A 23029-nucleotide genomic window follows, 5' to 3' on the forward strand; every position below is an offset into this window, starting at 1 on the left:
CAGCAACCCCAGCAGCAGGAGCCCCAGCAGCCGCAGCAGCAGCAGCCGCAGCAGCAGCAGCAGCCGCAGCTGCAGCAGAGTCTGGACAGCAGCAGCTTAACAGGAGGGCTGAGCGTGGGGGATGTACTGAGTTTGGCTAAGATGGCCTTAGAGCAAAAAGCTGCTGCTGGTCCTGCTGCTGCTGCTGCTGCTGCTGCGCCTCCTGTTGCTGTTGCAAGCCTAGTGTCGGCCCCACAGCCGCTGGAGGCAGCAGCAGCAGCAGCAGCAGCAGGGATGGACGCAGCAGAAGCACCTGATGAAAATATAATGAAGCAGCTGAAGCTCTTGACAAGCAACAGCAGCAGCAGCAGCAGCAGCAGCAGCTCGGATGACGATGATGGGCGCTTCTGCAAGATCCTCGCGGAGCACAAGGGCAGAGAGCCTACCCCGGTAAACCCTAAACCCTAAACCCTAAACCCTAGGGTTAGTAGCCAGACCCTTTGCTGCACTTGTGGCCCCCACAAAGGCGTCCGGAACTCCGAGGGTTTAGGGTTTAGGGTTTAGGGTTTTGGCTTTACGGTAGAGGGTTTCTCTAGGGTTTATGTTAAAGAAGAATTAAGGGTTAAGGGTTTAGGGCTTCCTTTCGAGAGTCAGGTTCAGGGTTTAGGGTTTAGGGTTTAGGGTTTTGCTTTGAAGTTTTCCGGGTGAGAGTGCCTCAGCATTTCCGCGGCTCCCATGGCTTTGGGAGCTCCCAGGGTTTAGGGTTTAGGGTTTGGGGTTTAGGGTTTGTGAAGTAGGGTTTAAAGTTTACTATTTAGTGCTTATGGTTTAGGGTTTAGGGTTTAGGATATAGATTTATTGTAGAGGCAGAGTTGGGTATTACGTCTTGTCTACTGTACATTATTAAGCACTTAGGGTTTAGGGTTTTGGGTTTACGATTTAGGGTTTAGAGTTGAGGGTTTCCGTCTTAGGATTTAGGATGTTAGGGTTTAGGGTTTAGGGTTTCCGTATTAGGGTTTAGGGTTTCCGTTTTAGTGTTTCAGTGTTTAAGGGTTTAAGGGTTTAAGGGTTTGTGGTTTCCGTTTAAGGGTTTGTGGTTTGTGGTTTGTGGTTAGCGTTTAAGGGTTTGTGGTTTGTGTTTAAGGGTTTGTGGTTTGTGGTTAGTGTTTAAGGGTTTAGGGTTTAGGGTTTAGGGTTTGTGGTTTGTGGTTTGTGTGCAGCTAGTGTTTGGGCGTCTACAGGAGATTGTGGGGTCAGCAGAGGTCGCCTCTCGTATTCACGGCTTTCGTTTGTTTAACTCAGACCTAGGGTTTTTACAAGGCAGCAGAGCACCTATTTCTTTTGCTGGCTCTGCAGCTAATGCTGCCTGTCCGCTTTCTTTCTTTGTAACTGCCGAGTCTCCTCTTCAAGTAATCTTAGGGTTTAGGGTTTAGGGTTTAGGGTTTACGGTTTACGGTTTACGGTTTGTTGCATGCAGTGCTCGAGGAATGGCCGCCATGCGCCGCTTGTTTGCGGTAGTATTTCATCCCGAGTGTCTCGACGACAGACTGCTCTTTTTGTTTATAAATGCAATAAAAGAAAAGGTTGTTTTCGCGGTGATGAGCCTGGGGAAGAGGATATGCTCCATATCGTAAACCCTAAACCCTAAACCCTAAACCCTAATTCGCCCTGAAACCCTAAAAGAAACCAAAACATACAAACCCTAATACATCAACCACAGCAATAAACCCTAAACCCTAAACCCTAAAAGCAACATGAATGAACCCTAAACCCTAAACCCTAAACCCTAACCATCCCTGATCCCTATTCAAGCTATAGACCTCGTAAACCCTATTTCCCTCTCGTACCCAAGACGGCCGCTAGGGTGACTGATAGTTGGGAAAGGTATGAAAATTTTAGGGTTTAGGGTCTAGGGTTTAGGGTTTAGGGTTTGTTGTTTGTTGTCTTCAGACCCTGACTGAACGACCCTCAAGCAGCCCTTATGAAACAGAAGAGACTTCACCGTTTGCTCTTCTTGCTGCTTGGAACTGCATACCTCAAACCCCTACTGAGGAGGCCCCCCGTGAGGAGGGGCCCCCAGATGGGGGCCCCTCTGAAGAGGAGGCCCCCGATGGGGCTGCATGCGAAACGATTGAAGCACAAGGGTTTGTTGAGGGTACTCATTTCCTTTCTGTTCGTCCGAGTAAGCTGCAGATTTAAAAAGCATATTAAACCCTAAACCCTAAACCCTAGAAACCCTAGGTGTATGTGTATATATATAGACAGATGTTGCTCAGTGTATTTGCATTTGCTGATTATCTTGGCTACGCGTATATCATGTTTCTCTTTCTTCACTAGGGTTTAGGGTTTAGGGTTTAGGGTTTAGGGTTTAGGGTGTACATGGAGGTATAGATATGTAGTTGGTTATCTGGAGTGTAACTGTTGAGGGAGAGCAGCATGAGTTTGTTTATTTGCATGCGTTTGTTTGTTTCATAGAAAGAGATCAGACGCTGTATATATTAGTGCTGCTTCGGTCTTCTGCTGCACCTCGAGACTTTGAATTAAATTTGGGGGCCCCTGGGGCCCTCACCACCCTCTCAATGGAGCGCAGCTTTGATTTTATCTTACCCCCAGGTCTTTCTCTAAACCCTAAACCCTAAACCCTAAACCCTAGGTCCTTCTCAGCAGGCGTGGTGCTGTTTCTAAACCCTAAACCCTAAACCCTAGGCCCTTTTCAGCATTTTTTGTGCTGCGCTAAACCCTAAACCCTAAACCATCATGAGGAGTATTTGATGTGCTGTGCATTTTCATTCATAATACTATATTTTTGTTTGTTGTTGGGGTGTACAGACAGCTTGCGTTTATTTACTTTTCGTATTGAGGAGACTCCCTACGACCCCACACATTATTGCTTGCAGCAAACAGCACCACAGAGAGAGGCCAGAGATAGATATAATCCCTTTCTTGTTGCTTTATACCCAATAAATGAGCATCCTGCTGCAATCTCTTGTTGTAATAAAGAAAAAGAAACACGCCCGGATCCTGCACTGGTAAGAGGGCTCTAGGGTTTAGGGTTTAGGGTTTAGGGTTTGGGGATGTGGGTGCAGTGTCTTAGGTCCTTTGCCGGCGAGGGTTTAGGGTTTAGGGTTTAGGGTTTAGGGTTTGGTGTTCGTCAAACTCACACTCCCTCACCTCCGCTGTTGCTGTTGCTGCCATTACTCTCATTGCTGCTCCTGCTGCTGCTCCAGCAGCAGCAGGTACAGGAGCTGCTGCTACTGTTGTTGCAGCAGCAGCAGCAGCAGCAGCAGGCACTTTAGCTGCTGCAGGGTGTACTACGACTGCTTGTGCTGCGCCCGCAATTACATCCTATGCTTCATATACCACAACAACAACAACAACAACAACAACTACTACTACTACTACTGCTGCTGCTGCTGCTGCTGCTGCTGCTGCTGCACTGTGATATAGGGGTCCAAGGAGCAGCCTTTCTGCTGGCGAGCGACTGAAGGAGATTGGAGCGGCCTTTTAGTGCTGCGTCCTCGCAGCGATTACCGACGCGGTTTAGCGCCTTACGGGGATTTTATCTGCGGTGTACGTACACCTCCTGCTGCTGCTGCAGCAGGAGCAGCAGCAGCAGGAGGAGAAGCAGCAGCAGCAGCAGCAGCTACGCTGCTGAGGATTACTGTCTCTAGTGAAGGCAGCAAGCAAGACCCTCGCTTGTTCCCATTCATTGATGTCGGTCAGCTGTCTTTGCTTAGTTTAATCCCGTTCTCTCAGTCATGCAGATATCAGCATGCAGCTATTAGGACAGATAGCTCAAATAGTGCTGTTCTTCTTCAAACTACTAAACAAGAAGGCCCTCTACCAGCAGAAATATGCATCTTCCCCTGTCAATCGGCAGTAACCCCCCTCGTAACCTGCTCGGTATGCTCAACCGTCTAGGGTTTAGGGTTTAGGGTTTAGGGTTTGGGGTTTAGGGTTTAGGGTTTAAACACGGGGGACGCTGTACGGGGGTCTGCACCCGTTCAAGCCGCGCGCTCTTCGCTCTTCCTTGTCTCCTGCACTCTTCTAGGGTTTAGGGTTTAGGGTTTGCTGCTGCTGCTACCGCTATTGCTGCTGCTACTGCTGCTGCTGCTGCTGCTGCTGCTGCTGCAGGGCCTCCCGCTACCAGGGATAACCCCTCCGGGTTCAATTTGCGTGTCTCCTTCTGAAGATGAAGATGCAACTTTGTCGTTGATTCTTGCTAACCCTCTGCCGGATTATTTCTATGCCGTTCGTTTCCTTGTCCCCAACTCCACCACCAGCACGTAAGCACAAACCGAGGGTTTAGGGTTTAGGGTTTAGGGTTTAGGGTTTAGGGTTTAGGGTTTGGAGGATGGGATGCGTGGTTTGGGGTTTAGGGTCTAGGGGTTGGAGAGTGGGTTGTGCGGTTTGGGGTTTGGGGTTTAGGGTTTTAGGGATTAGGGTTTAGGGTTTAGGGTTTAGTGTTTTGGGTTTGGGTGTGGTTAGTGGGAGGGTTTTTGTGTATTTAGGGTTTAGGGTTTAGGGTTTAGGGTTTAGGTATTTGTTTCTACTATTTATGTTGAGTTTTTATATCTGCGTGTATCCAAACAAAACTATGAGAAAGAAGTAAAGAGTTGGGGTGTCTATGTGTACAGCAGGTTTTGATGTGAAGTGTTGGGGTGTATACGCAGGCTATCTTTATTAATGCATGCAGCTGGGTCTGCAGATCTGCATATATCTGAGGTGCCTCTACGAAACGGTATCCCTATGCTGCTTCGTCTACCCGGGGACTGGCATGATAATGAAGCCTTTAAAACAGCTAAAGTAGAGGGGCCTATTATATTTGCGTCTTCACCTCTTGCTACGCATGCAAAGGAGACAGGAGACATCCTCTGCACTCTTCTTGTCTCGAAACAAAAAATGCAGCAAGAGCAGCTTACACAAAGGTATTCATTACTATTATCAACCCTAAACCCTATTAACCCTAAACCCTATCAACCCTAAACCCTAATAACCCTAAACCCTAAACAACACAACAGCCACCCGTTATACTCAACTGAGTAAAGAAACAGTGCAAACGGAGGTTCTATCATATATATATGTATATGTATATATATATATATTTAGGGTTTAGGGTTTAGGATTTGCGCAGGCCTTTGGGTTTTAAGCTGAGTGCGGTATCTAGTGACCGTAGACTCAATCTCTGTGCACCATATATATCTAGGGTCTAGGGCTAAGGGTTTATGGCTAAGGGTTTAGGGTTTAGGGTTTAGGGTTTAGGGTTTAGGGCTAAGGGTTTAGGGTTTAGGGTTTAGGGTTTGCGCAGGCCGTTGGGTTTTAAGCTGAGTGTGGTGTCTAGTGACCGTCTTACTGAAGTTTTTTTGTTTTCTCCTGGGAATGAGAAGCCGTGGGCATTTGAAGTGAGGCGTCGCTCTCCTTTATCAGTAGTTATTTCAATTAAAGAAGAACGAGCAGCAGCAGCAGCAGCAGCAGGAGCAGCAGCAGCAGCAGCGGGAGGAGAGCGAAGCCTTCAGGTGTCTACGTCTGAAGCTGTTGGGGTCTGGCGTATATTACTAAACCCAACAACTAAAGATGTTCCGGTTTCTATTCAATTAACAGCAGCCTTTGGAGGTTTGGTTGATGGAAGCATTCGGGTGTACAGACACCCCAACTTGCAAACCCTTCAAAGCAATGCTCAACATATTACCCCGGGCTCTGTTGTCTCAAGCGATATTTCAGCAGACCCTAATAGTCCAAACCACAGAAAAATCTTCATCTTTCCCCTCGACTTCAACGTCCAGACAGGTCAGGCTCTAGGGTTTAGGGTTTAGGGTTTAGGGTTTAGGGTTTAGGGTTTGTCTGTAGTGTTAGGTACCGTCGAGGGTTACGGTGGGTGTGCATTTAGCGTTTAGGGTTTAGGGTTTAGGGTTTAGGGTTGTGTGGGTTGTTTCACCGGGGGAATGACAGTGTGTCTGCTTCGAATGATTAGGGTTTAGGGTTTAGGGTTTAAGGTTAATGTGTGTTTAGGGTTTGGGGTTTAGGGTTTGCGCTTGTTGTTTCAGTCTGGGATGAGTTTAAAGCGTGTATATATTGAAAATTTAGGGTTTATCGATAGGTTTAAGGGTTTAGGGTTTAGGGTTTAGGGTTTAGGGTTTGTGCGTGTGGTTTCAGTTGGGGGTTTAGGGTTTGACCCGTCTATTCGCTGCACTGCGAATAGCTTTGGTTTAACTTCCGTACGTTTGTTTGCTAATGCAATAACTTGGGGGTCTGAGGGTTTGCAAGGGTTTAGGGCTCTTAATGAAGACAACTACAAACTCCCTCTCCCAGAAGAACCAGGTACATCCAGGGTTTAGGGTTTAGGGTTTAGGGTTTAGGGTTTGGAGGCTAACTATGGGCGCGGAAGCGGGAAGCCACAGCCGCAACCTCCTGAGGGTTTAGGGTTTAGGGTTTAGGGTTTAGGCTTTTATTGGGGGCTTGAGAAGGTTGCTTGTAGGCTTTAGAGTTTGGCTTTACGGGTTGTAGGGTTTAGGGTTTGTTGCGTTTAAAGGGTTTAGGGTTCAGAAATTAGGCTTTACGGTTTAGGGTTTAGGGTTTAGGGCTTAGGGCTTAGGGTTTAGGGTTTAGGGTTTAGGGTTTAGGGTTTGAGTGTGTGTGTAGGATCGATATTTTGGCCTGAGCGTTCTGGGTCTGTGCTTCCTTCTTTGCGTTCGTTGGATTTATTATTTTATAAACCCTCGTCAGACCCTAAACCCTCGACTGAGGGTTTTGAAGCTGCGTACGTGATTGTTGCGGAGGGATATAACTCCACCCATGCACAGTCACCCGAAGCTCCAGGCCCTCTTAAGCGTGCAGCAGCAGCAGCAGCAGCAGCAGCAGCACCTACAACAGCAACAGCAGCAGCAGCAGCAGCAACAGAAGATACATTTACTCTAATGTGCAGCTTTGCTGCAAATGCAACTCCGCTGGCTTTTGGCGAAACAGCAGAGGGGTTTTTAAGTAAAGGAGAGAAGAGGGTTTTCGTTATCAACAGCCCCGATATAAATAAAGATATTATCATCTATCTTACAAGTACCTTCATCCTGCTGCTGCTGCTGCTGCTGCTGCACCTGCTGCACCTGCTGCTGCTGCTGCTGCTCTCCTTCCTTCTCGTGCTGCTGTTGCTGCTGCTCTTCCTGTTGCTGCTGCTGCTCCCCTTCCTTCTCTTCCTGTTGCTGCTGTTGCTCTTCCTGTTGCTGCTGCTGCTCTTGCTGCTGCTGATGCCGCGCTTCCTGTTGGTGCTGCTCTTGCTGCTTTTACGGCAGTTATTACTTGTGCTGCTATTGCTGCTGCTTCTGCTGCTGCTACTGCTGCTGTTGCACCTGCTGCTGTCCCTGCTGCTGCTGCTACTGTTTCTGCTGCATTTTGAGTGAAGTTGTTGATAATGAAGATTTAGTAATGACATATAGATGTTAAAATATTAGAATTTTGTTTAAATTGTATGCGTGTTTGGGGTGTATATGCAGGTGGAGGTGTGGGGTCTGCTGGAGTGTATGTTGGAGTAAAACGAAGTATTGATATCGGAGACAGCTCTTCTTTTTTATTTAGTTCTTCAGATATTGGAGATAATATATTATTTATTTCTAGCGGCAGCCCTTTATTCAGAAGATATTGCAATAAAAGACTTATTGAAAATTACGGTGTATGCACATTCTTCATTGCGGTGTATGCATCACTACCCAGCAACTTTCGTCTCACTGTAGATATTCAAAGCACTTCTTTTTCTTTCCTGCAATTAAACCAAACTAATGTTGGAGTGCTGCAACCCCACCTTCATAAAACCCTCGTCTTCACAGACCTCAAACCCAATGTTGATTACAGAATCTCCTGTAAGAATTTACATTGTCAGGGTTTAGGGTTTAGGGTTTAGGGGTTGGCGGGGAAGGGGTGCCAGGGTTTAGGGTTTTATTGGCGAGGGCTTACTTAGGGTTTAGGGCCTACGGTTGGGTGTTTATTGTTTAGGGTTTAGGGTCTGAGATATATTGTATTGTTTATTATTTAGGGTTTAGGGTTTAGGGTTTGTTGGTGTATCTTCGATGGCATAGAATTGCAGCAGAAGTGTATATTTTTGTTTCTTTTGAAGTTTAAGGGTTGAATTTTGAGGGTTTAAGTGTCAGGGTTTAGGGTTTAGGGTTTAGGGTTTGTGTTGTTGTGTGCAGTGAATGTAGAAGAGGGTGCAGATGCATATGCTGCTTTACAAAAGGGTTTTGAATTAAAAGATTTAACACCCTTAAGCGAGGGCACTGCACAGTGGTGGTCTGACGGTCTTACAGCTCCTCAGGTGTATATACACCACGCAAAGTTGTCGCAGCTGCGGAAGCAGCTGGGGTGTACATTTGCTTCGAGCTCTGCTGCTGCTGCTGCTGCGCCTGCTTCCTCTAGCAGCAACAGCAGCAGCAACAGCAGCAGCAGCAGCAGTTCGGGGGGCAAGAAGAAAGAAATGGTTTCTGCTGCTGGTGCTGCAGGCGCCAAAGCAGCAGAAGAAGCAGAAGGCGAAGCAGCAGAAGCAGCAGCAGCAGCAGCATCAATCCCTGCTTCTCTTTGTGTGCTACGCATTGATATTGAAGCCCCAACAGCACAACCGTACCGCTTGCTGCTGGAAGGCAGCAGCAATTCTTACTCTTTTGCTGTTAATCTCTTATCTTCTGGTGTTCCTTATCGCGGTGTTTTACAAGGAAGGAGCTCTGATTATTTTAAGCTGGATATACACCCCAAGTTGCTGGAGGATGATGCAGACGCCTCTATACGTATTCTTCTTGAAGCGCAATCATTCACCAGCAGCAGCAGCAGCAGCAACAGCAGCAACAGCAGCAGCAGCAGCAGCAGCAGCAGCAGCAGCGGGGGCCCCTCACTAACAGTTGTGTGGCCTGATGGTTTCTCTCGCGTTTTTAGATTTCCTAACAGCCGCAAAGTCATAATTAAAAGAAAAGAAAGAGACTGGACTCAGGGTTATTTCCTCTTCCTGGTAAGACAAACAACAACACAAGCAGCAGCAGCAGCAGCAGCAGCAGCAGCAGCAGCAGCAGCAGAAGCAGTAGCAGTAGCAGCAGCAGCAGCAGCAGCAGCAGCAGAAGCAGCAGCAGCAGCAGCAGCAGAAGCAGTAGCAGCAGGAGGAGTAGGAGTAGGTGGTTTATTTTGTTTATTGTGTTTGTTTGTGAATGTTTGCTGTATGTAGATTTATTAGTTTATTGAGGTGTATTGCTTTATAATTTGTGTTTATTAAGCAAATATATATATTTAATATATACATAAAGTTTGTTTTGTTTGTTTTAGGTGCATGATTTATCTCTTTCTCGACTAGATACCTGCCTATACACCCTAGAGGTATCTATACAGTCTGCAGCAGCACCAGATGCAATTTCTACAAGGCTGCTGAGGACAGGCATCCCATTATTAGGTTATGTGCGGGGCGATAGTGTTTCTCGGTTTGTTTGGAGTCCGAAATACTATGCAAGCGATAGATATATTATACCCCCAGGAGCAGGAGCAGCAGACAGCAGCAGCAGCAGCAGCAGCAAGCAGGCAGCAGCAGCAGCAGCAGCAGCAGGAGCTGCTGCTGCTAGACGTAAGAATGCTTTAATACTGCTTCGAGCTGCTACATATAGCAATCCTATTGATGTTTATGTAACGAGGCTTCATAAGCACGACTCCTATATTCATCAAACAGCAAAACCTCAAGACGACAATCTGCCTACTGGGGTGTATAAACTGCAGCCATATGCAGACGACCCCAACACTCTCTTCTTGCGTATCGGTAGGCTTCGCCCTAGGGTTTAGGGTTTAGGGTCTAGGGTTTACGGTTTCTTATGGTTCAAAGTTTAAAGCTTCGTAGGGTTTCGGGTTCCTCAGGGTTTAGGGTTTCTCAGGGTTTACAGTTTGGGGTGTGTGAGGGTTTAGGGTTTGTTAGGGTTTAGGGTTTGTTAGGGTTTAGGGTATTTTAGGGTTTAGGGTTTCTTAGGGTTTAGGGTTTAGGGTTTAGGGTTTGTGTGCAGGTTCGAGTTGGGGTTTAGTAGGTGAAGAGGACTACGCCTCTCCCTGCAGCCCTCAAACCCTAAAGGAGGCTGGAAGCGTGTCTGGGGGTTTGTCTGATGAAGAGGGTTCTCTATATACTGTTGATGACTGCGAACTGCTTATATCTGTCTACGACCGATATGCAAACGGTGCAGCAAACCCTAAACCCTAAACCCTAAACCCATCAAGACCCTCGTTCTAACGCTGCACGGGGGTCCTGCTGCTGCTGCCACTGGTAGTGCTGCTGCTACGCCTGCTGCTGTTGCTGGTGCTGTCGTTGGTGTTGCTGCTGCTGCTGTTCCTGCTGCTCCCGCTGCTGCTGCTGCTGCTGCTGCTGCTGCTTCATATGTATGCATATGCTTTTGTTGCATGTAAGGATATGGGCTGCTATTGGGTTGTATGAATATGCTTTCATTTGCTGCTCCTGGTGCTGCTGCTTCTCTTGCTGCTGCTGCTGCTTCTCTTGTTGCTGCTGCTGCTGCTGCTGCTGCTGCTGCTGTTTTGTGTGCAGATGAAGAGCTGCCTCGAGAGACTTCATTTTCATTGTTGATATTTTCACACTTAGGCGATGTTTTTATTCATGGGTACTTCGGCTCACCAGTAGAGTTGCTGCTGCATTCTTTTGTTTTGTCTGGAGGAGTTAAAGTTTTTATATATCCTTTAGACAATCCTTCAGCAGATATTTATATTAAACTAACTTCTTCAGATGCTAAACTTGTCAAAGATATGACAGCTTGGCTGGACTTCCATGAACAGCTACTCCAAGACCCAAGTACGCATCTCTTGCTGCTGTTGCTGCTGCTGTTGCTGTTGCTGCTGTTGCTGCTGCTGCTGTTGCTGCTGCTGCTGTTGCTGCTGGTAGTGGTTGTGCTGCTATTAATGGTGGTAGTTGTGATGCTGCTGCTGTTGTTGTTTTTGTTCTTACCGTGCTGCTGCTGCTGCTGCTGCTGCTGCTGCTACGCTGCTGTTCCTCCCCCTCCTCCTCCTACTGCTGTTGCTGCTGCTGCTGCTGGTGCTGCTGCTGTGTTTATAGTACCGTATACAGCTGAGGGGTGTTTGCTGCCTGACGGATCTGAAGTATGTTGGCGTGGGCGGAGCTTTTTAATTGGAGATCAGAGAATTACTGAAGTAGATATTAAAAAAGAGAGAAAGGCGCTGCATATTCGTCGTCTGCTTTATGTTGTCGTTCGGCTAAATATAGACAGAGACCCAGTAAGGTTTACTGCAGCACCTAATATATAATATATAATATATATATTTATATACTTATATATATTATTATATAATAGATATATAGATCTTTATTCTTTTGTTTCTTACGGTGGTTATCTGTCTATCTATCTATCTATCTATCTATCTATCTGCATTTATTATTTATTTATTTATTTATTTATTTATTTATTTATTTATCTGCCTGTCTCTGTTTATTTGATTTTTCTGTCTTTGTTTGTAGTAAAAATAAAATAAAAATAAAAATAAAAATAAAATACAAAGACAGCAAAACACTCAACACAAACACCAACAGAATAAAAAAAATAAAATTAAATAAAATTAAATTAAATTAAATTAAATTAAATTAAATTAAATTAAATTAAATTAAATTAAATTAAATTAAATAAAATTAAATAAAATTAAATTAAATTAAATTAAACTAAATTAAACCCCCAACAACAAAACAAAAGACCGCTCAAAATAAAGAGCAAATAAGCGAAATAAATAAATAATAAAATAAACACCAAAGACAGCGACAAAGACAGCGACAAAGATAAAGACAAAGAAGTTTAATTTATTTATTTATTTGTTGATATGCAGGGCTATGAGCCGTATATTCAATTAGTTGCGAGAGCACAGAGTGCTTATATACCCCTCAGAGACGCCGCAGACAAATCTCTCTTCTCTGTAGACCCCCTCAACCCCAAATTCTTCTCCTTTGAAACAGAGTACTGCTTCTTCCTGCTGCTGCTGCTGCTGCTGTTCCTGCTGCTGCTGCTCCTGCTGCTGCTGCTGCTGTTCCTGGTGCTGCTGCTGCTGCTGCTGCTGCTGCTGTTCCTGCTGTTGCTGTTGTTGTTGCCGCTGGTGCTTTGGCTGCTTCTCATGCTGCTGCTTGCGGTGATGCTGCTGATGCTGCTGCTGCTGCTTCCTGTGCTCCTGTTGCTGCTTCCTGTGCTCATGCAGCAGCAGTGGGACGTCAGTCTTGATTTTTGTTGTATATTAATTTACCTGTCTCCGTTTGTCTCTTTCGCTTTCTCTCTGATTGCTGTTTATTTGTTTTGTTTTTCTCTGCTGTCTCTCTTAACATCTTTATCGCATTTATTTCTGCTGTCTCTGTTTATTTGTGCTGTCTCTGTTTAGAGTGGCTGGGGGTTATTTGGTCTTAACTTTAGATGCAGATCTGCGTGCACGTCAGGAGGAGGAGGAGGAGCAGCAGCAGGAGCAACAGCAGCAGGAGCAGCAGCAGCAACAAGAGAAAGAGCTGCAGCAGCTGAGTGTCTATGTACAATCGTGCAACACAGAGACATTTGCTCGTAATATGTGGAGCACCTCGCTAAGACCTTCTTCTCGTTTATTTACAGAGAAAGCATATATAAATGAATACAATCAATTAGTTGCTGTAGTCGAGAATAATTTTTATCAACACAACAGCCGCCTATGTCACTATAGAATAGGGGTTTATAATACAAATGCAGCAGAAGCAGCAGCAGCAAAAGCAGCAGCAGCGGCGACCACAGCAGCAGCAGCAGGAACAAAAACAGCAAACGGTGCTGATCCATCATCAGCAGCATCAGCAGCATCAGCAGCAGCAGCAGCAGCATCAGCAGCAGCAGCAGCAACAAACCCAATCTTCTTTCGCATGCATGCATCTCTGCAGCATACTAATAGTCTTTTAATGCTGCCTCTAGATTATCCTTTTCTTTTTTATTTATCTTCTAAACCTCAAGTTAATATACGAACGAACAAAGATAGAGCAGTCATGCTTGTAGCAGATTCTTTTGCTATACATATCTTTGCTCCTTCAATAGACAAACAAGAAAAACTTCTCTTGCATACACAGGTATTTCTATTATCATTATTATTTTTATTTTTATTATTTTTATTTTTTATTGTTTGTTTTGTTTATCTGCGTTCTTTGCTCGTTATTTCTATCGTTTATTAATAATTAATTTTTTTCAGTGTTTGTTTGTATTATTCTTTTTTTCTTTTTTGTCTTTATTATTAAACACTACCAATTTATTTGAATAATATTTTTATTTATTTATTTATTTATTTATTTATTTGTTTATATATTTGTTATACTGTTTTCTTTCTTTAATTATTAAGCACTGCAAATAAATTATTTGAATAATATTTTTCTTTTCTTTTATTTGTTTATTTGTTTGTTTATTTATTTGTTTGTTTGTTTGTTTGTTTATTTGTTTATTTGTTTGTTTGTTTATTTGTTTGTTTGTTTGTTTGTTTATTTGTTTGTTTGTTTGTTTGCTTAGGTATGCAGCGGTGTTGTGGGTTTCGCCTGGGGTTCAACGCGTGGGTTTGCAGAGGAGGAGGCGGGGAAGCCTACTTCATTTTTTGCTGGTAGATTAAAATCAATTGAAAGATCGTTAGAAGAAGAAACCCTAAAGAAACAGGGGATGCTCAATCCGGTGTGTACAGACACCTGAAGGAATAAATAGGCTTAGATGCACGATGAAAAGAGTTTTCATGTACAATCATTTTTAAGTATCTGAAGGCATACATAAACAAGAAAGAGAGAAGGGGGACAGAGAGAGAGAGAGAGAGAGACAGAGACAGACAGACAGACAGACAGAGAGGCAGAGAGAGAGAGAGGGTTTAGGGTTAAAGATGAAGAAAGAGACAGAAAGAGAAGAAGAGAGACAGATAAAGAAGGAGATAAAGAAAGAGACAGTTAGAGCGAAAGCAAAATGTTTAGAGACACACAACACAGAGGCACTTGCAGCAGCAAACTCTGCAGCAGCAGCAAACCCAGCAGCAGCAGCAAACCGTGCAGCAGCAGCAAATCCTAAATCATTATTTTTTACAGTACGAAGAGTGTGATAGATGTGTATATGAATTTTTAAGTAAACAATAATATATTTATTTTTATTTTTATTTTTTTTATTTTTAGGTTATACCTGCTTGGCGACTTAATTATGTAGGGGCGTCAATAAAAAGCCAGCGACGATTTGTAGGTTCAGGCTTTCTTTCTTCAAGCAGCAGCAGCTTTTCTGTTCGTGTAACGCCTTTAAAAGATGCTATTTGCTTATCAGCAGCAAATATTGATGTTCATTGGAGCATCAGCCGCTCCAGATGGCTGCCTCAGCTGTGGGGCAGTGCTCCGAAAACTGTTGCTGTCGATATTAGCTGGAGTCCCCTCATTGCAGCACCTGCTGTCGATACTATTACTGCAGCAAATGGGTATGTCCTGCTGCTGCTGCTGATGCTGCTGTTGCTGATGGTGCTGTTGCTGCTGGTTGCGTTGTTGCTGCTGCTGTTCCTAGTTGTGCTGTTGCTGCTGCTGTTGCTGGTTTTGATGTTGCTGCTGCTGCTGTAGTTGCTGTTATTGCTGGTGCTGCAGTTGCAATTTTTGCTGCTTCTGGTGTTGTTGCTGCTGCTGCTGCGCGTCTGTCTGTGTTTGTGTTGCTGCTGCTGTTGTAAACAGGGCTGCCCCTGTTAGTTGTTTCCTTTTCACCTTAATATATATATATATATATATATATTAATATGCGTGGGTTTTATTATTAATATTGTTAGGATAATATTGTTTTCTTCAATTTTCATTTCTTTTTGTTTATTTTTGTTTGTGCTGCAGAGACTCGGAGGACTTTGCGTGTTCTCCTGCAGCAGCAGCAGCAGCAGCAGCGCGTGGTTCTGCTGCAGTTGATGGTTTTGTTGTTTACGAAGTGTTTATTGCGAAAGCAAACAAAGCAGAGTCTAATTGGCTGGCGCCTTGCGGTGTATATCGTGACGCCTCTCTGCTGCAAACTGCTAAAAAAATCTCCGTTCCCCCCGGCCGTCTTTCACACTCCATCAACATCGAATTCGATGATGAAACAGCCTATAGGTTAGCTATATATATAATATATATATTTGTATTTATATTTGTATATTATTAATATGTATATATATGTGCATATATATTTATAGATTTATAAATATACGTAAGAATACATACATATATACATTTTATGTTTGTATATATATATATATATATGTATGTATAGGTGTATGCATAGTAAATAAATATATATATGTATATATATATGTATATTTATATTTATAGATTAATAAATATAATATATACAATATTATATATGTTTCATGCATGCATGCACCATGCATGCATTGTTGCATGCATTATGTACGGATGAATGAAGTAAGGCGTTGCTTGGCGTTTTGTTTGCGTTGCAGGGTTGGTGTTATAGCGAAGTTCTTTAAAAGCAAATCATCAGGGTCTGCTCAGCCGTTTGCTTATCGCTATACGGAAATACCTGCAGAAGCGCGAGAAGAAGTCTTTCGTTTTGGGGGGGTGTCTGTCTTTTTGCTGGTACTTCTAATTGCTGCTGCTGTTGCTATCGCATGCAAATTCATCAGAAGAGGCAGCCGCGTGGCGCAGGTCTTCGGTCAGGTCTTTGCTGGAGTTAGCAGAAGAAAGGCTTTTAATAGACAAGGTAAATAAACAGAAAAAGAGAAGAATGCTGTTGATCTTATTCTCCTTCTCTTGTCTCATCTTCATCTGTTGCTGCTGCTGAAGGCCCACGGCTCTCATGAAAGACACCATTGTTCGCTCTGAGGCATAAAGAGATGCATGCAGGTGCATGCAAGTGCATGCAGATGCATGCAAATAAGTTGCAAACGCTTTATTGATGTTGATTTCGGTGTTATTTGTTTGTTTGCAGAGGGATTGGAGATGAGAAGGGGAGGCCCCAAGTCGTCAATCTACGGCCCTGTACCCACCACCATTGGCTGCATTGATGAGGGGTCAATGCAAGAAGGCGATGCTGGAGATATTTCTTTAGGATCTGCAGAATTAAGCGAAATGGCAGATACTCCGTGGCTTCCTCGAGATTGTCGCTGATGCAAGCGACTGCTGTGCATACACCGTACAATTAATTGGGTGTATGCGTGTGTGAAGTATACACACAACGGGCGGCTCTGCATACACTGAAAAGTAGTGCATGCCCGCACTTTCTATCTATGTAGCTTTGTACGTACACAGTTCAGAGGGCAAACGCTAAAGCTGTCTGTTTGAGGAGTTCCTTGTGCAGCAACCACAAGCAGCAGCACGCGTACAGGCGAGCTCAGCTGCAAGGGAAACAATGGGGGGAGTTGGGGGCCGCCACTTTGAGGGATCTGTTCTAGTAGAACAGATCTCCGTCTCTTTGCCCTTTTACAGAAGAATGCACTGGAAACGCAACTGACCTTGCTTGGCTTTCCTATGCTGAACGCAGTTTTCTACTCAACTCAGTCAAACCTAAAACAATGAAAAAGCCGAAAGGGAGTGGAAAGTTCGGGTGTCTCGATAGTAACTACGACACAGCGGTGAATTTGGTGTTGCAACTGCAGATATCCCTTTATTTAAAGTAATTGTTAGTTCTTGTAGAGCTGAGAATGCTTAGTTGCAACGATAGGGCAATATAATGAATATATATGGCTGCGGCATTTTTACGTTGCTCCTCTCCTCTCCCCTCACTGCAGAAAACAACAATTATTTGCACTAGTAAATGCAAAATACGTGGAAATGTTGATGCTAAAGTCTCAGTACCCTTCGTTCTTACCGTTCTCAGTTCAGGTGTATAGGCAACTGCATTTTGCGCAGCCACCTGACGCCCTGAAGCCGAGTGAAGGCAACAGCATATCAATAATTACTCCATTTATGTAGACAAACTTTGCACAAAGAGAATTAAAAGTTGAAAATGGCAACAACAGAAACAACAACAAACAGGACTTCAGGAGAATTTCTGTCGCAGTGTGAGCGTCGCCTCACTCTTTTCGTCTTTTGCACCTTTTTGTTGATGCATTTCATTTATAGACCTCGAAATCACCGGTTTCAACGAAGAAAATGGCGCTTTTATGGTCTGCAAGGAGTTTCTAGATAATGCAGTTGATGCATGCACAAAGACAAATTCAATTTCGTCTCGCTTCCCGTTCCTCCCTGATAAGGAAGTTGAATTGGAGGTTTCAGTGCAGGGGAAATATCTTTCTGTGATCTGCAGAGACACTGTGAGTTTATTTTGCAGTAAAAGACCTTTTAAATTACTCTAATAAATTAATGTTTTCATTTTTCATTACTTTTTATTGTGAAATCTAAATCAAATAGGGCGCCGGAATCGACTGTGACTCCGTCGCAGCGCTGGGCGAAGTGTTTTCCTCTTCGAAGGCAAATGACGCGAAGACGGGAGGGGAGTTTGGAATTGGATTAAAAGCGGTGAATAAAATATTTTAGTTCGTTGCTTTGCTTAAAAGATCAAACATAATAACAAAATAAATATCTTGTTTTACTTCTTCTGTTTCTTCAAACTCATTTTTTTGAATATTTCAAGGTTATGCTGTATTCACAACGGGACTTAGCCGAACCTCTCAATGTAAAAATAAGGTAAGGCAGCTACAAACTGCCATTTAATATAATTATATGCCTATGTTTCGCTATATAAAATAATTTATTAATTTTACTATTACATTTTTTTGGTATTATTGCCCAGGATGAATGAAAAGGAAGTCTGGACATTCGGCATGGTCCTCAGCGGGAATTCATCAGCGCCTGAGATTTTAAATTTCTCAGGTTTGTTTGCTTGCCATTTGTCCCTCCATCTACATATATTTTGTTTGTTTGTCTGTTGTCTTTGACTTTATACGCTCAGTTTGGTTGCTTATTTGCTATGTGTTGTTGTGCATCTCGGCACGTGTTGCTGTATTGCTAGGCTCTTTGTTTCACCTGCATACATTTTTGTTTTCTTGTCTATATATACTTTGTTTGTTTGTCTATTTGTTTGCTCTTTTACATTCAGGTTTTTCGTCCGTTATTGCTTGTAGTTCGTTTGTGTGTTTGTTCTGCATAGATGTTTCTTGCTTGGATGCCTTTCTGATGGTTTGCATGTCCCTCTGTCTGTCTGGTTGTGTCTTAGTTTAATTTCATCTCAGTGAATGCATTTGATTTAACTAATTTTTTTGCAGTGCAAAATATATCAACAGAAGAATGGGCGTGGGTGACGGAATTCTCCTTGCAGGTACAGCCGCAACAAAATGTATTTGTTTGTACACTGCAAGGGGCCTGCAAGTTGTTTTAAGTAGTGTAATAATAACTATTTTTATAACTATCACTATAATACTTATTATTTGTTATGAATATTCGCCTTCAAACAGATTTCTCCCCTCTGGGATGCGCAGAGGGAGGCGGCGCTTGAAGCATACTGTGCTGCCTACACATTATGGCGGGAGCAGGTAAGATATAAAAATATATTTGTTTATACATTATGTATGGTATATAATAGATAAATAGCGCATTACTTGTGTTATTTCTGTATAACTGTGTACAATAAAAATAAAAAGTGTGCGTATGCTAATAATATATTTTCGCTTATATCTTTGCTGCAACAAATGCATACACTTGATTTCAGCAGCTAATTCGAATAAAGCTGGCGTTTGGGACGGAGAAAGTGTTTAAATCGCAAGAAGGGCAAATGATTTATTCCTATGGTGTTGAAAGAGGCGAGGCTAAAGGGCGGTTATTAGCAGCAGCAAACGCCTGTGCTGCTCAAGAGTTAGCAACAGTTCGAATAAAGGCGGAATTAAGAAACAAAGAAGACTCTGAAAACGAAGAAAACCACAAAAAAGAAATCATTTTAATCCGAAGTTGCAACGGAATGCCGCTTCTACCCAACGCAGCATCTGCCTGTCTATTGACAAACAGTCTCAGGTACAATTTGTGCATTTAATTAGTTATTTATTTAGTTGTGTTTTGTTTTTTGTTGTTTTTTCTAAATTTAATAATTATTATTTCATTTTTTAGATCTTTCCTCGCACAATTTGGACCATATTTCGGAATTGAGGAATTCACAAGCGATGCGCAAGCGGACGACCAAACCGCTTCAGACGACAATCTGGAAAGGGTGCGTTAACTCATGGAAAAAATAATATATTGAAATAACCTTTTAGGAATTTTATAGAATTTCCCAAATTAATTCACCGGTTTTTTGCTTATTAATTCGCGTTTCATCTCTATTTTGCCTGCAGCTCGCATACCGGTTCTGCGTTCAGACTGCAGAGGAGCCCGTTTGCTGGAGCCGAATAAGCTTGGTACTGCTCTTGCAATGAAATAAATCAAAGTATACATGTGTAATTTTTGAAAGTATATTTAATATATTTTAAATGAACAAAAGAGTATTAAAATCCATTTTTCAGGCCATCGACATACGCAGCAATAAGTCGCTGTTCTGTTCGTTTGCGAAGAGCCACCTTCAGGTAACTGACCATCACACCAGAAAAGAAACAGATTTACCTTTTAATAATTATGAATAAAATTATCAATAACAAATTGACTTGGTTTCATTTAAACACTTTTTGTGTGAATTCTACTGGCCTATTCAGGGCGAAACGAGCTTGAGGGGAACCGTCGTTTCTGCTTTCCACAGTTTGTTCAATCAGCTGCAGAAGAAATTTCCCGTAGGGTTCCGCAGCATCCGAGATATAGCTGTAAGTTGTCTTTTAAATATAAACGAAGAAAATAAAAATAATATAATTAGTACAAATAAAATCACTACAGCTCCTAGTGCTCATTTTCCCACATATATTTGTAATAAGTACACCGTATACGCATTCAAACAACTAAATGTAAACAAAACATGCAACCAGACAACCGTCAAAAACATATATTCTTTTTTCAGAGGAAAAAAGCAACAGAAGTTTTCGCCCCCAGCATTGCTGCCTCTTTAGCCGGCATCATCTGCAGTTCGCAAAATCGGGAGTTTCAATCCTCAGCATTAAATTTGTTGAATTTAGAGCGTTTGTCTGTGTCAGTGAGTACTCCTTTTTTTCTTTCCCTTGATTTTAATGCATATTATAAATACTTGGTTGCTATTAACAAACACAGGGGATAGCAAACAACGAATATGCATCTCTAAATACCCTCAACTCGCATGCCTCAAAACGCGTGAAGACGAAAGCGGCGAAGGAAATTATTCAAGACAAAGTCCTGGAGATGCTCCTGTAAGAATAAAAATTAATAAAACTTTACAAAAAATAAACCAAGGCACAGGCCTACTATTAAATAAGGGAGGAGTTATTATTCTCGCTAGTTTATTCCTGTGATTTCTTTGCTATCTTCTTATTTCTGCTGCAATCTCAGAGAAAAACTTGAAACCGCCGATTGCTCCGTTCAAAAGAAAAAGAAAAACAAAAGACGAAAGTCATCTCCCGTCTCTTCTCCTGAATCCCCTGAGAGCTTTTACTCAGGCTGAACAGAGGCAGCTACTACACCTGAATTGCAATTTGTTTCCCTTGCGCTCGTCTCACTGCAATGCACTGCAGTGTACGTGGAAGCGAAGAAAATATATATTAAAACAATTTTTAGCTACAACTATGACCATTAAAAGAGAGAACTTGTCTCGGAATGAATGCAGCAGCGATAAAGCAAGAGCGGGGGCACCTGCTCCTCTACATATATGTGTATATATATATATATATATATTGCCAACTGACGACGTTATAGGCTGCTAGTAGCTAAATTGAGGTGCCGATCATTTGTATTAAATGTGCAGTTGGGGTATTACTGCGGGAGAAACCACAAATAATAATAAGAAAAACTTCTCTGTCTTCTCGATAGCTGCACGAGAGTTATTGTATATTCACTTGCGATGTATATTTAGCTTTTATCAAGAAGCTACAGCAACAGACTCACCCTGTCTTCAGGCAGGCCTCCTGCTGCTCTCAACAGCACGGGGGCGTGGGGCTGCTGAATAGAGACAAATGCAAGAATATGTTCAGTAGCGAAATTCAATGCAGCATTTCATGTTTACTGTTGTTGTTGTATTATTCATTCAGGCTGGTTACTGAGGACCGAAGGAGAAAAGCTTAATAAGAATAAGTTCTAGAGCATTAATAGAAGTGCAGCAAAAGGGTTAGAAGGGAGTTGTATATGAAACGGGTGTTGCAACGGGGTGGAAGCTGCAACAACTCTAAATGTAATATAAATATAATCTGGCTACTGTTTTGTCTAAGGCCCTTCCGCCGCTTCATTGCAGACTGCTGCAGACAGCAGAAGGGGACATAGTGTTTAAAATGCGTTATTCTGTGTGAAATATATGTTGGTTCTCAGTGCGTACGCGAGAGAAGATAGATCATTTGAAGCATACTTCTCCCAGTGGACTAACGAATAAATCCCTTATATGTCTAATCTAAAAGAGAAAGTGTAAATTAAATGCAATAATTACACAATGTGATGATTCCCGCGGAGTTCTGCACTCCGTGTTCGGCCACCTGACGGATATGTTGATCGTAAGGAGAGCGCAGCATGCATCGGAGGTTTAAAAGTTTTAGTTAATCAGATTAACGAAATTATTTACTGTCATTATTGGGGTTAGTTTTGTTTTATTTGAATTTTTAAGGGAAATAACCGCAACAGTTCAACGGAAGCAGCCGACTCTCTCCTCTTCCATCGTGCTCTGCTGGCTGCGGCGGTTGCGCGAGGGAGGGTGGCTGACTGTTGCATACTCAAATTTGTTCTTTTTGTTTTTGTTTGTTTAATAAACGAAAGTAAATAAATCGGCCACATAACTCCAATTAATTCTTTGCTGAGCGCTTCTGGAGCAGAGTCGGCGGCCTCGTGCTCCGAAGCCTCCGTCGCCCTGATCTGCGACATATCTGCGTATCTTTTATCGTTTCTGTTTATATCTTGTTTATTTCCTTTCATTTCCAAGCTGTATATACCCGATTCTACAGAAAACGTTCATAAAATGAAGGGTTTCGGGGCAGACAAGTCCTCGGGGCCCCCCGCGAGGTGTACATACAGCAGCGTTTCCGGTGGTGGTGATTCGCCGAACCGCTTGGACTTAGGAGGAAGTCGGAGTTTAGTAGGAATTCTTTTTCCTTGGACTCGTGTTGAAATGACGAAAGACATGATATGCAAAGGCACAATAAGTGCTTTGGTTGGGGTCTTGCTGGGTATCGTATCTTCTCTTATCGTGAACTGCACGCTAGTCGAAATATCGGTTTCTTCTTTTTTCTCGGTTTATCTCGGAATTGTCTTCATCACCGTCGGCGCTGTCATTCTCTGGAGGATCAACGTGAACGCGGACGGGGCGTCTCAGGGCCGGAGGCTGCAGCTCACGTTCTTTGCAGGTTTAATTGTGTTTTCTGGTGTTTTGTGTTTTCTGTTGAAGCGAAATTGGTTTGTAGGCCTTCACGCAATATTTAAGGTGCCTCTGTACACCGTATTGGGTGTATCTGTAGCTTTTGCCTTGACGTTTTCTCTTGTGGACGTTGTGAATTATCTCTTTTCTTTCTTTCAATCGTCCGTCGCCAAGCCGCTGGTTGAGTCGAGGGAACAGGCATATATGGTCTTGTTTTTTACGCTTGTTATGGGTGGCGTCTTTGGGTTTATCTTCGGCTTGATGGATGTGGAAGATGAGATGCAATATCAAATCAAACTGGCCCTCTTAAGAGAACAACAATTCTGCTATCCACTGGGAGCCATCATAGGGGGCCTTGCAGGATTCAGTAACGAAGTTCTGAGGCAAGCAGAGCAGAGGGTTCGTTACTGCTCAACAGAATTCGATGAAGACATCTGAAGGCTTCATGCTAATGTCTTGGGGTTTACTCCCACTCAGAGCCTCATGTATTCTAATCTGTTAATAATATTAAACTCTAAACAATGCATCCTCTATGCGGCACTCACGAAATTGTCGCTAGCCAGCCTGCTCGCTAGCTGGCCCCTTGTGCTAGCTGGCTAGGTAGCTAGCTGAAGCTGGCGAAGGGGCTTCGAGAGGGACCCAATATATATATATATATATATATATATATATATATATATAAA

The 23029-nt window shown here is 43.0% G+C and overlaps 2 protein-coding genes across 2 annotated transcripts; both read left to right on the plus strand.

Moving 5' to 3' along the window:
- EAH_00029950 (hypothetical protein, conserved) lies at positions 1-16078 on the plus strand (the record flags this gene model as incomplete). Its single annotated transcript, XM_013396181.1, has 25 exons — positions 1-429; positions 1200-1231; positions 1457-1574; positions 1930-2161; positions 2512-2592; positions 2809-3008; positions 3427-3697; positions 4130-4265; positions 4653-4907; positions 5288-5766; positions 6133-6297; positions 6619-7029; positions 7464-7508; positions 8157-9118; positions 9271-9751; positions 9990-10157; positions 10520-10780; positions 11042-11085; positions 11821-11948; positions 12361-12502; positions 13491-13646; positions 14129-14418; positions 14813-15064; positions 15412-15623; positions 15900-16078. Coding segments are annotated over 25 exons (6129 nt in total), but the record flags the coding sequence as incomplete, so codon positions are not given.
- A 5872-nt stretch (positions 16079-21950) lies between these two features.
- EAH_00029960 (hypothetical protein, conserved) lies at positions 21951-22784 on the plus strand (the record flags this gene model as incomplete). Its single annotated transcript, XM_013396182.1, has 1 exon — positions 21951-22784. One exon carries the CDS (start codon positions 21951-21953, stop codon positions 22782-22784), a length of 834 nt encoding a protein of 277 aa, XP_013251636.1.
- Between the last annotated feature and the right edge of the window lie 245 nt (positions 22785-23029).

This window comes from Eimeria acervulina, genomic scaffold (genome assembly GCF_000499425.1).
Source record: "Eimeria acervulina Houghton genomic scaffold, Eah_scaff273, whole genome shotgun sequence".
Lineage (NCBI taxonomy): Eukaryota > Apicomplexa > Conoidasida > Eucoccidiorida > Eimeriidae > Eimeria > Eimeria acervulina.